This window comes from Schistocerca cancellata, chromosome 11, assembly GCF_023864275.1.
Source record: "Schistocerca cancellata isolate TAMUIC-IGC-003103 chromosome 11, iqSchCanc2.1, whole genome shotgun sequence".
In the NCBI taxonomy this organism is placed as follows: Eukaryota; Metazoa; Arthropoda; class Insecta; order Orthoptera; family Acrididae; genus Schistocerca; species Schistocerca cancellata.
In genome coordinates, this window is record NC_064636.1 from 28,658,670 (window position 1) to 28,673,230 (window position 14,561).

General features: G+C 37.3%; 1 protein-coding gene across 1 annotated transcript in view; it reads left to right on the forward strand.

Moving 5' to 3' along the window:
- LOC126108143 (uncharacterized) overlaps window positions 1-6,787 on the forward strand; it is a 241,463-nt gene extending 234,676 nt beyond the window's left edge. Inside the window, exon 5 of the mRNA XM_049913389.1 lies at window positions 6,366-6,787. Within this exon, the coding sequence (XP_049769346.1) occupies window positions 6,366-6,373 (8 nt within the window). The 3' untranslated portion in view covers window positions 6,374-6,787. The remainder of the gene's footprint in view (window positions 1-6,365) is intronic.
- The last annotated feature ends 7,774 nt before the right edge of the window (window positions 6,788-14,561 follow it).

Consider the following 14,561-nt stretch of genomic DNA (forward strand, 5'->3'; position numbering starts at 1 on the left):
GTTCTATGTTCCATATTTCATGTTCACATCAGAAAGGCCATTTCTACACCTTCGATCTTCTTGCTGTTGTTTTTAATCCATTTTTTGTGAACTACAAAAAGGAGTTCAATTTTGATATTGCTGTCCTTCCTGAACTCAGTCTTTTCCTCAAGTCATCTCAACATAGTCCATCTTTATTAATTAAGCTGTATGGGTATTTATAATTTGCACTATATTATCCATGGTTGAATTATCTGTAACGTTGTATGGTTAAGTATTCTCCATTTGTTATATTACTCTATTTATTTTCTCATCATGTAACAGATAACTTTTTCATCCTTCACAAACACCACCTGGTAATTTGCACATAAAAATGTGTACATACTGTGTGGTCTTCTAACTGAATTTCCACTGCACTGTATTTATTTTTCCTGTTCTGGAAGGCGATCTATATATAGATTCTGAATAACGTTGGAGATAAACAACAACATTGTTTCAATCCTTTATTAATTTTAAACGATTTAGAGGAAACAGACTCTACTCTTATTCTTCTATGTGTGTGTGTATATATATATATATATATATATATATATATATATATATATATATATATATATATATATATACAACCTGTCTTTGTAAAAAGTTAATGTAGCGTATATATATAACTTTTTACAAAGACAGGTTGTTTAAGTTGATGTCACAGTACATTGTAAGATTTTATTCTGTTCTGGAAGGCGATCTATATATAGATTCTGAATAACGTTGGAGATAAACAACAACATTGTTTCAATCCTTTATTAATTTTAAACGATTTAGAGGAAACAGACTCTACTCTTATTCTTCTATGTGTGTGTGTATATATATATATATATATATATATATATATATATATATATATACAACCTGTCTTTGTAAAAAGTTAATGTAGCGTATATATATAACTTTTTACAAAGACAGGTTGTTTAAGTTGATGTCACAGTACATTGTAAGATTTTATAAAAGGTGATTTCAGCGATACTGGATGATAGTTTTGTGGATCACTGTTTTTGTTATGTAAATTAAGAACTCTGTATGTAAGAGCTGCAAAAATAATACTATAGCCAGTTGCTGATTAAGTAATTTATTTGTCTGTCCATTAAAATAATATGGGCGAGAAGCAAGGTTAGATAAGACGTTTGATGAATCTACGTCGTCTGAATGGAATGTTTGTAACTATGTGGAAGTAATAGATTATTCTAGGCAGTGCACTAGGTTAGACTGCCAAGAAAACACTGAGGAGTCTGGTAATGCTGTAAGATCTACCCTGGGTTTCTCATCTACATCTAAAACTTCAGGCATACCCGACAGACCACTGTGAAGTGGGTGGCAGAGGGTACTTCTCAGTATGGGAGTCATTAGGGCTGCTTTCACATGTGGACCATAGGATGAATGGATGCTTAAATATATTTGTGCATGCTGCAGTTAGTCTAATCTTGTCCTCGTATTTCTCTGGGAGCAATATTTAGATTCCTCGATTAATATTAGTTCTTGACACTGTGTATCGAGAACAGATGGCGTCTCAAGTATCTGTCAATTCTGATTTTGCAACAATCTTGTGTTTCAGTGCCATAGTATTCTGGGATACTTTGCGTAAGTGTTTTTGAAGCATCTCTTTTGCAGACTGACTGCATTTTCTCAGTAATGAAGCAAAGTCTGATGCCACCTAAACACAGGACTAGGTCTATGGGATCTTTACACTTTACATCGCTATAAATTGTTATGCTCATCTACCTGTATGAGTGGAGTGTTCATAGTTCATGTTATATTGGTTAGTGTTGCTTCTGCTAGATCCTGGGGTATTGGGTTTGATTCCTGGCTTGATTGGAGACTTTCACCACTTGGGAACTGGGTGTTTGTGTTGTCCTTCTCGTTTCATCATCATCATCATGGTCCACATGTGAAAGCTGCCCTAATGACTCCTATACTGAGAAGTACCCTCTGCCACCCACTTCACAGTGGTCTGCCGGGTATGCCTGAAGTTTTAGGTGTAGATGAGAAACCCAGGGTAGATCTTACAGCATTACCAGACTCCTCAGTGTTTTCTTGGCAGTCTAACCTAGTGCACTGCCTAGAATAATCTATTACTTCCACATAGTTACAAACATTCCATACAGACGATGTAGATTCATCAAACGTCTTATCTAACCTTGCTTCTCGCCCATATTATTTTAATGGACAGAGAAATAAATTACTTAATCAGCAACTGGCTATGGTATTATTTTTGCAGCTCTTACATATAGAGTTCTTAATTTACATAACAAAAACAGTGATCCACAAAACTATCATCCAGTATCGCTGAAATCACCTTTTATAAAATCTTACAATGTACTGTGACATCAACTTATACAACCTGTCCTTGTAAAAAGTAAATGTAGCACATATATATATAGATGTACACAGAAGAATAAGAGTAGAGTCTGTTTCCTCTAAATCGTTTAAAATTAATAAAGGATTGAAACAATGTTGTTGTTTATCTCCAACATTATTCAGAATATATCTATAGATCGCCTTCCAGAACAGGAAAAATAAATGCAGCACAGTGGGAATTCAGTTAGAAGATCACACAGTGTGTACACACTTTTATGTGCAAATTACCAGGTGGTGTTTGTGGAAGCTGAGGTGTGCAAGCAGCTGCAGCTGTAGGACACCCGCTAGTATATATAAACTAAGACAAAATTACAGTAATAATCTGCTACTATAATCTTGTTAGGCATTCTTCCACTTATACCTCCAACATGAAATACTGTTGTGCGGAAATTCATGTGACTCAACTTACATTTTCCAATGTTAGAAAGAAGCCATTAGATATTATTTAGGTTTGTCTCCCAGAGAGACTTGCAGAAGTGAGTTTAGATCACTTAACATAACGACAGTCTCCACCCTTTACGTCTATAGCTCTCAAACGTACGCCAAATAATGTTCATGTGCACTGAAGTGGCATTAAACAGAAAGACTTACACATGGTGGCTGAACTACAACAGAGCCTAGCCAATAGTACAATACTCCCATTTGCTGAGTTGAGTAGCTCCAGTTGTGGCACACTGAGTTGTGGCCACAGGATACTTCACTTGTATTTCATGAAGTGTACAATTTTACATTTTTAAACATTTAAATAAAGTTGCTGATCTTTGAACCACACTAAAAAGTTATCAAGATCTTCTTGAATGGTCATGTAACTTTTCTAAGGAAAGTAATTCCTTATCAATAGTTGATAATTTACCAGAAGTCGAAAGTTAATATTGTTCATCAATGACTCTACATCCATCATATCACAGTACCAAGAAAATGTCAATCTAGTGACAAATTCCGTTTAGTAACCCATATCTTGATACATCCATTATTGAACATCAACGTGGTACAGAGTGAAATGCTTTTAAGAAGTCAACAAAGGCTGCACCTCCCTGACAGTCTTGATGCATGGCTTTCAGGATGTCAGGTGGGAAGAGTGCAAGCTCGGTTTTGAATGACCATTGTTTTCGGTATCCATGCGGACTGGGATTTGGTGCCAGATTCCACATTACGTTTGAGCTCAGAATATGTTCTATGGTTTTACAAAAGTTGGTTTCAATTATACTGGCTAGTAGTTGGATCACTTCTGTTATCGTTCACGTAGACAGGTGTGACCCATGCTTCATTACAACCACTTGACAGTTTTCTCTTACGAGTGTCACCGATGACGTTTCTGAAGTGACATGGGCTACGTTATAGTATGATTAAAAATGGAGTTAATTGAGTTGAAAATTTAGCTGCTGACCCTGTCAGACCCTGGGGCCTTTCAGTTTCAGTTCCTGTGTCATCCATGAATGTCGAACCACCATCTTTGGTGCCATCGAAAGCCTTTACATGTTTACATGTTTACATTTGCTTTGGTGTGTCTGAGAGGTCTTTCGATAACATTGCGCTGTGGTATTCGTTCGAAGCTAAACGCATTATCCCAAATACATTTCATTTAGGTTTTCTCCGTCTAGCAGCGAATTCCCAGTTTTTTAAAGAACTGAACTGTGTATAAAACAGCTTCAAATGAGTCACTGCTGTAAATATTTGTCGTTAAGCATGTGAACGAGAAAAAGTCTAGAAAAGGCGTGACATTTTGTATAAAGTTTATTGGAAGTGGCTAAGTGCTCTCACTCTCTGATATTGGACGAATATAGTCTGGGTAATGTGTGGGCAGTGAGCTACAGTGCTTCAAGATGGTTGTACAGTTTCTGACTGCAATACTTGGCTTACTGTGTTAAACCTTCGACATAACACTACAGCTCTTAATTAGTGGATTATATTTATATTATTTATATTACTGAATATAAAATCTATCTACATGTTTCAGTTGCCCTTTGTACTTTAGTTGTCGTTTTTGCTACAGCTGCCTCATGTTCACTGATACTACTTTCAACGTAGACACTCTAAAAGACGTCAGACCTAAGTGTTGTCATCATATCTAATACATTTCTGTCGAGGTTTCAGAGCATTTATCATAAGTTTCAGAGATGGCATTTGGTATTGTAGAGTATGATGTTTTGTCATATCCACAATTTACTATACTCTAATTAACATATTCGGTTGTTGTAATAATGAATCCTACCCTAACAATCTTGTACACAACTTCAGTTTCTGACTCAGTAGGTTTGAGTGTCTCCACACAGTTTCCATTTCACATTAGTCAATCCTTTCGGTATACACTCAGATACACTCAAAAAATATCACTGCTGTCAGTTTTGGACTTTAGTCTGTAGCTAATGTGATGAGAACTCCACTGATTTTTAGGAGTACCTGATATCCTGACACTTGGCTGTGCATGCTTCAGCAACTGATCACAATGATTTTAATCATTTCATCCGTGAGGGTCATTTATTTAGATCTTACACTAATACTGTGGGGTCTCGTATAGCTATAATTACCCGCACTGCGTGGAGAGTCACCTAAGCTTAGAAAAGCAGTGTGCACCTTGCACACAATCAGCCACCTTTGTACCAGTCTCTGATGTGCAGTGCACACCTGACACTCTAAGGGGGGACCCTACAGTTCACAGTCTTATCACACGCGTCAGGGAACTCATAGACTAGATTGTCTCAGAATATTTCAAGTCCCTGCTTCAATCCTTCCACTCGACTCAGAACCTGAGTGTCACATTAGTTGTGGGAACAATGATGCAGAGTGTGAAATTTGCTGGAATTCTGTGAGCAAGACTGGGCATTCTCAGCCTTCTCTGACAGTCACTGGAATGATTCAAGTATGACCTTAGAGACCAGACACCAGGAATTGCTTGTTCCAGTATCTACCACAATCCCAGTAGGTCGCACCTTGTTCCCTTAATGGTTGCCAGGACAGTTTCTTCAGCATGTTGAATGAGTTCCCAAGGCATACTCCCAGAGTGAACCTGGTGTTCCTTCCCACTCCCTGTTGCCATTTTCCTAAGTGGTACGTTTCAACTGCCTATGACTGGTAGAGCCCTAACCTTTTGTTTGCCTTTCTCTGGTACAGAGCGCAGCAGGCTTTCTAAAGTGTGAAGTATGTGTACTGTCTCAGTTTCAGCCAGTACTGCAAACTCGTTGGTTAGAAGGGATGTGTGTAATACACTGAGTTCTCTCTGGTGGCTGCCTCACCCATACACATCCCAAACCCTATCACTAACCCATCAGTCACAGTGAACTGGATGAGCGGTTATAAATCCTGGAGGCCTACAAGCTGTAAAAGAATATTTTGTACCAGTCTCCACAGGAGAGGATACCGTTGGTATCTCTAGTACATGTCTCTCGGTAGCTCCACCAACAAACCCTTTCACTGCAGCTTCCATTATATGATATTAAGCAAACTAGCAAACTCACCCTGTGCCTAAGAACACCACTCGAACTTGAGCTTCACCCTGACTGGTGAAAGCTGAAATTATGTAGAAGCACGACCGCAAATCGAATGCCCAGACGGAGGTTTGAACAGCATTTCACTGAAATACAACTCCAATGCCTTTAACGTTCGATTGTGTAATCATCGTAATTACTTTTGGGTTTGAAGAAGTGAACTGTGATACGTAATTTTAACGATAGTGAAATGAGGATTTCCTTTAATTTCTCACAATTTTTCATTTACAATAATAACTTTAATTTTGATGCTCTTTAACATTCTGTATAAGGATGTGCCTCTATATACTGGCTGACAATATTATTTGGTGTGTTAACACACTTCATTTACAGCTCCGTATTGTGGACCACTTACATACAGATTATGTACAACATTTTAAGTTGTTCCCTTACGAAGCTCTGAAATTGATGAAACTGTTTCCAGGCTCACTATATTTGGTACTGCTGCACAGTTGTCTGTATGCAAGTTAATTGCGTCCACTTTCTTTGCAGGGCTATGACGATCGCCATCTGCAACACAGCTCCTGACGCAGCTGCTTGGCGGCACTGCTCATCAGCCTGCTCGGCCTGTGATATTCACATAACGCGAGGGATATTAGAAAAATAATGAAAACTTTGGTACATTTAAATGATCTCATTTTAGTGTTAGTATGTCTGTAAAATAGATTCATGAACTCGACATATATGTCACCACAAATAAATATCTGTAATATTCTCATGTTGGAATAATGCTCTGGAAACAGTATACGGCATTACTGACTGCGAATAATGTATCAACAAACGCAAACGCCTTCAAAAGATATTTAATGCAGTAAAAGTATGTCATCGTATATAGTATAGTTAATACACTATTTATTATACATATCATGTAATGAGATACATGATGTTTTGTTATGCAAGCAATAAACTATTCAATGATCTCATGTCCATAAAGTATCTCTACAGAACGGAAGTCTGCAGTTGTATATTTCTTAATTTCTCAGTCATGGTACCCATGACAATACCTTTTCTTCTATGTCTACTTGAGTTATATTGCATAGTGCTGTCTTTAAGACAAGAACATTGTTGCAGCAGCTGATTTAATCGAATGTTATGTCACATAATTGTAATGGACTACAATTGCTTACATCTCCACTCACACAACCATCTACTACAATTTCTAACCCTTAGTGCTCCAGTCCTAAAATTTCTAAGTAACATTTCGCTAACTGGCTTAACTAGCTGCACTGGCTGTTGTCACTCTGATTAGGACAGCGTTAATTATGTCTTTTTCACTCATAAACAGTTTTCAGTTGCCTGCAATACATGCCAGATGCCATATCTTAAAAATACAAGCACTAAACAACTGTTAGTTGTTTAGTCATCAAAAGCAAAATGAAATTAAACAGTCACAGTGTAAGAAATGATAGTAAAGTCCATGGGAGTTGCACAAGAAGACAAAATGTTGTTCATTCGTTCCTGTAGCAGTCAAAGGCTGAGATAGGTATTCAACATGTTACCACAAAAATCTTTTCATATGTCCAATAACATCTGATATGTGTCAAAGAAAGTTTATATCTAGCTTGAAACTGTTTCTTCTGGACATCTTCTATTCTCAGATGAGTATTTGTTTAAAAACTGGCAACTGCTGCAGGAGAAGATAAAGTCATTTATTTTTGTAGTTAAATTTAAATATGAATCACTGATGATTTATTCAGCCCCTCTTCTGCCAACTACTAGCATGAGGAACCACATCCATCACCTGTACAACTGTACCCATAATTTACTGTAGCTGAACTGCAACTCCTGGTACCCTCTCTTTACTCCATAAATAAATTATTCCCCAGTGCTTCTTACATAATTCTGGAAAGGCATACTCCAACCTATTCATCTCATTCCTGAATCCCAGACCCCCACTGTTGTTTTTAGCGTCCATTTATGACTAGCAAGCCACACATCCAGCTAACTTGAGAACATCACACCTGATTCTAGAGGCTGTAGAAGTATTAACTGTCCTGCCTCGCCTTTGCAGACGTACAGTAACAGCAAGACCATCCTCGTTTCCTAGGATGTCCTTAAGTATTCACCACTTGTAGTTAAACATTACTCTATCACTCCCTCCCTCCTTCTGAGAATGCACAATCCACAAAAAAATGATATTAGTAATGGTATTAGTAATCTCTGCAATAAAAAACAACAAATATCCCTCTAGATACTCCCTGATGTACCAAACCAAAAAAGCAAAACAAATTACAATTATATAACTTACTTATATGAGGTTAACCTATACAGCACACATGCACCTTATATTGCTTGCCAATTCCAGGTTCGTTCTTTTTACCCTTCATAACTTTCACTTCCTGGTTGGTTGTGGATAACTGACATATCCCACTCTATCATTCCTTTAAACAGTTTTATGCGAGTGACCTGTATAACAGACGTTTTTGTGGGGAACTGTATCTTCAAGTTGACCAGTGAGGTCGTTTCCACGATCTGGGATATCGCACACTGAGGGGCATGCTCGAAAACTCCATTAATATTTTATTTAAAAAAGAAACATACAACCATGAATTTTTTTGAACAGTCTTAACTTTTAATTAATACTATTGGACCAAAGCACCATTTACAATTTATTTTACATTTTTCTACTATTACAAACATAAATGGCCAAGTACTGTTCCAAATGTTCGGTAGTAAGATTATGTCTTCGATCACTTAAAACATTTTTATAAGCAGAAAAGGACTGTTCTGCATCAACTGAGGTAACTGGGCAGTATTTGAATTTGGGTGTTATGCAAGCACTTATTGTTTCTGGTAAAAGTTTACCTATCCAATTAATAAAACTATCAATTTGGCTCAAGGGTTCAAAGCCTGGGTTATTGTTTAAAATGTTTTCAAACTTCTCTTTAAGTTTTCTTGCGAATACCTCCAGCAATGAGTTCACTAGAATAAGTTTACTCATTAACTGAATCAATTCATTCAACACCATACCTTGAGTTTCGAGCTTGTTTGTGGGTTCTTCATCTTGTGTGGCTTGTGTTATGTGGTTGTGGGTGGTGTGTTGTATGTGACAGTGTTGTGTGTGTTCAGTGTCAGCAGTGTTTATTTTGTAACCATTTTCTGTTGCAGTCTCTCTAATTATGTTTGGTTCTTGCCTGTGGCTACCTTTGTCCATTCTGTTCAGTCTGTGTAGGAGCTATCTGAGAGTTGGTTTGCTTGTGAGCTGTCAGGTGCTTTGCCCTGTTGTGAATAACTGTACTGACTGATGTTGATTTTCTATGTATTGAGATCCAATGTTCACATTTTTTTTCTTCTATTGTGATGTGTAGGAAATTTATTATTATTATTCTTTTTTTTTGCTTGTTTCAGTTTCACATGTGAAGTGTATTTTTGGATGAGCAGTTCTGATGTCTCTGCAATTGTATCTGGCCATGTGTTTCATCTGTCAAACAAATCATTTCATCAACATACAGTACCAGTATATTACTTTGTACTGTTTTGGTTTTATTATTTCTTCCACGATTATGTTCTCAAGGTAATTAAGGAAGATTTTGGCCAGTGCAAAAATTCATAATTATTTTCTGCAAGCACAGGAACTGAGCTGAAAACTCCAATATGACAATTTCGAAACCATGCTACGCATTTCCCTTGAAGCTCTATGACACATACAGAAATACACTAATTCAACTCCAGCAAAACATGCTAAATATAAGGCTTAAAAAATTTGTTTATCTAACAAATGTTACTCCTAACTATGCCAAAGTTAATGTAAAAAAAAAGACATATCATTTGCTGACAGGATGCAGAAATAAAAGTAGGATTTGCATGGCTTCAAAGACAAATCCAAGAAATTTACTCTAAAGAGACGACTGCTCAACATCACACTACACAAAACACATCCACAACTAGTCAAACACATTAAACAATCCACAGTAGTTTATGGCATCACTGAGCAGGTAAAATTTCACATAGAAACAGGAATAGAAAAGAAGCTCAAGAAACAAGGCCAGAAACTAAGGAAACTGTTGAATGTAAACCCACACAACATGAACAACAGACACAGGCAAACAAAACACAGTCTATGAAAGTGTAGCTAATTTAACTAAAATGAAGTTTTCAACACAGAAGGAATTATTCCAAAAGGGATACAATCTACGTACATCTCACACAATGAATAACAGAAAACATCATCACAGAAAGTGAATATATAATAAAACAGGAAGAAAGGAAATATGCGGGAAATATCAATTCCAGGCTAATCAGATAACTAATAGCAGAAAAAATCATACAGTTTATCGAAAAGAACAAAAATACCATCAGTGATAAGACAACCATGGAGGAGGGAAGAGTTAACGACATACACAAAATAAGACACACAATGTAGTGGTCACAAGAGCAGGCAAGGGAAGAACATTGGTCTTCAGGTATGAATATGATTATACTGAGAAAAGAAAACCAAATAACAAAACTAAAATGTGACCCTAACCAAAGATTCAAAGACATATACAAAAACTACAGTTCTACACACTCACAATGTGAAATAAATATAACAATGTAAGAATGTTATGGCACAACCATGAGCGCTGGAACAAAGATGACGAATGCAAGAGAAGAGTAGGCGGTGAGACAATGTTGGCCAATGGTGCACTGATTAGGACCGCACCATGACAGGAACAGCCTCTACAAGACACGAATATACGAAAACGTCTAGCAGAGAATGCTGTTAGTCAACACAATCAAAGATATGAATACATTCAACACAGCAGTACTACTCTCATTTGATATCACATCAACGTACAGCCACATACCAATTGAAGAAATAATCAAAATAATTGGAAGACAACATAGACACCACATGAAGTCTCAACTATTTTGAAAGTAATAACAGGACACAATTATTTCAGATTTAAAGATTAATTCTATGCCCAACAGGAAGCACTCCCCATGGGGTCGCCATTAAGTGGCTTAGTGGCCAACATATTTTTTAATCACCTTGAAAACAAAATCTTCGAAGAAATAATAACATGAAAATAGTACAAAGTAATATATTGGTACTCCTATGATGATGACATAATTTGCTTGAGTGATGAAACACACAGGCAGATACTACAGTTACACAGAGACATCATTGAAACTGAGAAAAAAAATCCTAGCCATCACAATAGAAGACAAAAACTATGAACAGTGGATCTCAATACATAGAAAATCTACATCAATCAGTACAGTTACTCACAACAGGGCAAACCACGTGACAGTGCACAAGCAGGTCGGCCTCAGATACCTTCTACACCAACTGAACAGAGTTTTAATGGACAAAGATAGCTACAGAATCAAGTATAATCAGACAGATTGCCACAGAAAAGGTTACAAAAAAACATTGTTGACAAACTAAAGCATAAAACAATAGCACAGTTGACACTGACACCCACAACAATATCACAACGTAACGCATCAACAAGTAGCTCAAACACAAGGCAAACAAAATGAAGAAACTACAAACAATAATAAAACAGGAATTTGACAACATAACAACACACACAATGCGAAACAACACGCGAAAACAAGGTATACATGTAGCATGCAAAACAAGCAAATCTCTGCAAAAAAGACTAAAAATAAGCAACACCACCATACACTGATTCAACACAGCGGGTATAAACCAGTTAGTCTGCAAAGACTGTGATTCAGTATACATTAGACAGACACGTAGGAATTTCAGAGTACGATACTCAGGACATTTAAGAGCATTGAAAAGTAACAGCACACATTCCACATTTGCGGAACATGCGCAGACTGAAAACAAATGGAACAGATTCGAAGTTCGTGGACGTCATACCAAAACAAAACAGTAAACAAACAACAGTCGGAAGCGCATTAGAAATGTAAATTTGTGCGGTGAAACGGGTATCCAATCCACAGCAACATAGAAAGTGAGAGTATTCACAAATGATCACTAGAAAACACGAGTAAACACTGTCAAAATACGGAACATAATCCATGAACAACAAAAACTACAAGTAGTTCTCCATGGCTACGCTTCACTAAATTTTTGCCAATGTCCCCAGGCCAGTCCATACACAAAAACAAACCTGTCACAACTCAGGATTAGCCACATACAACAATGGTAAGACCAAAAACGGGCATATGCCACGATTTTTACCTGAACATATATTTTAAAGACGATAACCCAACATCCATCATGTTTGCAGAGGACATGCTGTACTAATTTAGACCTCTGAGTGAGTTCGGGTGGCAGCCACAGGGGGGCACGCCATGTAAAATGAAAGGTAAAATGCACATATAACTTATTACCAACAATACCTGATGTAACATATTTCCTATCCTAAACACAATGTGTGTATCATACAAATAAAAGAAAAAAACCTCATTGAAATGCCACAACTGTGATGAAACATGTCTGGGTGTTAAAACAATACGATGATTTGTGTATCTGCAAAACGGCGGACTCATCCTAACGCATTATTATTTCTTGCAAACAATATGATGGAATGAACATGTTTCGAAGATGTTACATGAGTTCACTCATCTGTTAGGTATTCTTACACTTTCTTTATGAAAAACACCACAAAAGAACCGAGTCAATCATTTACAGACAGTGTAAGCGACTGAACGGTGTGTGAAGTGTGAACCGAAATGGCTGATTTCCAGAGCCCATCATTGTAAAATAAAAGACGATCGGAAATCCGATACTGACTGGGCAACGAAATTTAAATCATACTGTAACACCGCAAGGTAAACCGTGTCGCGAAATTCCATTTTTATTTTCCAGAAGTCGTGTCGCATGTAAACATGTCGACCACAAAATTTGTTTCTCTGAATCTGAATGCTCACTCCATAGACATAGGAAAACCGGAACACTGGTTGACTCTTCGACATTTAATTTCTCAGATAACAATGCTGTGTTGTCATCGGCTATGCCGTAGAACGTAGAAACCAAACAATAAATATTAAACATCTTCTAGCGTGTATTTTCAGAAATATGTAACATCTTACACGTAAAAAATAAGCTACAATAAATTAAAAATGAGGAAATGAACCATTATTGTTTGCTTGGGCTTATGAAGCAGTTTGGGAGTATCTTATCATGCTACGGCAGTTTTGTGACCGTCTAGTATTATTTTAATGTTATTTAGCAGGCACACTTTCACGTGTTTGTATTTACTCTGCTGTTATTGGATCGCGTTGGCGATTTTGATTATGGTTTAGCCCACTCTAGAGAAAACGCCTCACGGAACTATAGCACCAGTTGAGTGGTACTAAACGTACAAGGCAGTCATTGCCATCAACAGGATGTTTGCAAGTTTCGAACATTAACTCGATAGGCAGTAGATCATGAACATAAAACTGACCAGGAACTTACTACTGAGCAGCGACACTAGCGACACACGCAGCTAGTTTTTTTTTATTATTCCAAGTCACTGACAACCAAAAGAAACACCATTTCAGTTATTGTAGCGATTTTGCTTACGGGTGATCACGAACGAAATGACTGTCGCAGAAGCTGCAGAACACTAGGAACTGCGTGCAGTTAGACCACGTATGTTTTTCATATATGTTGGAATGTCTAATAAAGACACGAAAACCTTAACATAATAGAAGAACACAAACGTCACACATTTTCGCAACTACCTACGAGCGCAATTGCTACTGATTACGCGTCAGTCTTATCTTGCGCTACAACAGTTGAGTATCTCTTACCTTTTCGCCGAGAGAATATTCTGCTGGGTGTTGGAAACCGAAAATAAAAGCTTCTGTTATAGAATTCTTTTATAGAATTCTGGAAGCATCGAATTCGCGTCGTATGTGACTCTCGGAGGCTAGCGCAACAAGACAAGTGTCGCAAACGGACAGCTGCTCGTATACATACGCCATTCAGTGAGCAATTATTCGTCGCGGGAAAACACCCAAAGAGTAAATAATACGTGGCGGGAAAAACAATCTCGAAGCGAACATGACTGAAAGTTGCCCATCAGTCGTACAGAATTTTGACATGAGCTAAAAATAAAATATATTAAGTGAAGTAATGTATTGTTTTGTAAATAGCTCCGCCGACTGCACTAGCCATCTGTCAAGCGATAAGACCAGCCCACTGTCATTTCCAGGTATTCACACTTTTCACTATGTCACTGACCTTTATTGTCTGTCTGATATCGTCTGCCTTCTTCCTGTCTTTCTTTCTGCAGTCTAACATTGATCTTTCCATCTCTATTTGGGCCAAAAATAGTTTTCTAACAACTAATTGTCACAGCCATAAGTTATTGCTGGCGGTATACATTGGTCAAAAACTGTTTCTTCAGCTTGGCCGACATCTTAGGCTTCAGAACTGAAAAGTGTCTTCCAGACGTTTGCCAGCCCACGTTAAAACGTCAACATATTTCTGGTTTTATGTCCCCTTTCATATATAGCAATTATCCCTGATAAACATATTCTGTCACCCTTTGCATTGCATGATTCCAAAATATATACTTGTATTTCTCTCCAGTGTCCCTTCATTGATCATGATCATGGTTTTACCATAGTTATTTTTAGGCAAACTTCTGAGCAGCTACAGCAAGTTCACTAACCAATATTTGAAGTTCTTCTACACTATATGCAAATATTATAAATGAACCTTCGGTTATTTAATTCTTTTCCAGAATTCTGATTTCCTTTGTTTTCAAGTCCAATTTACACAATGCTACTTCACAG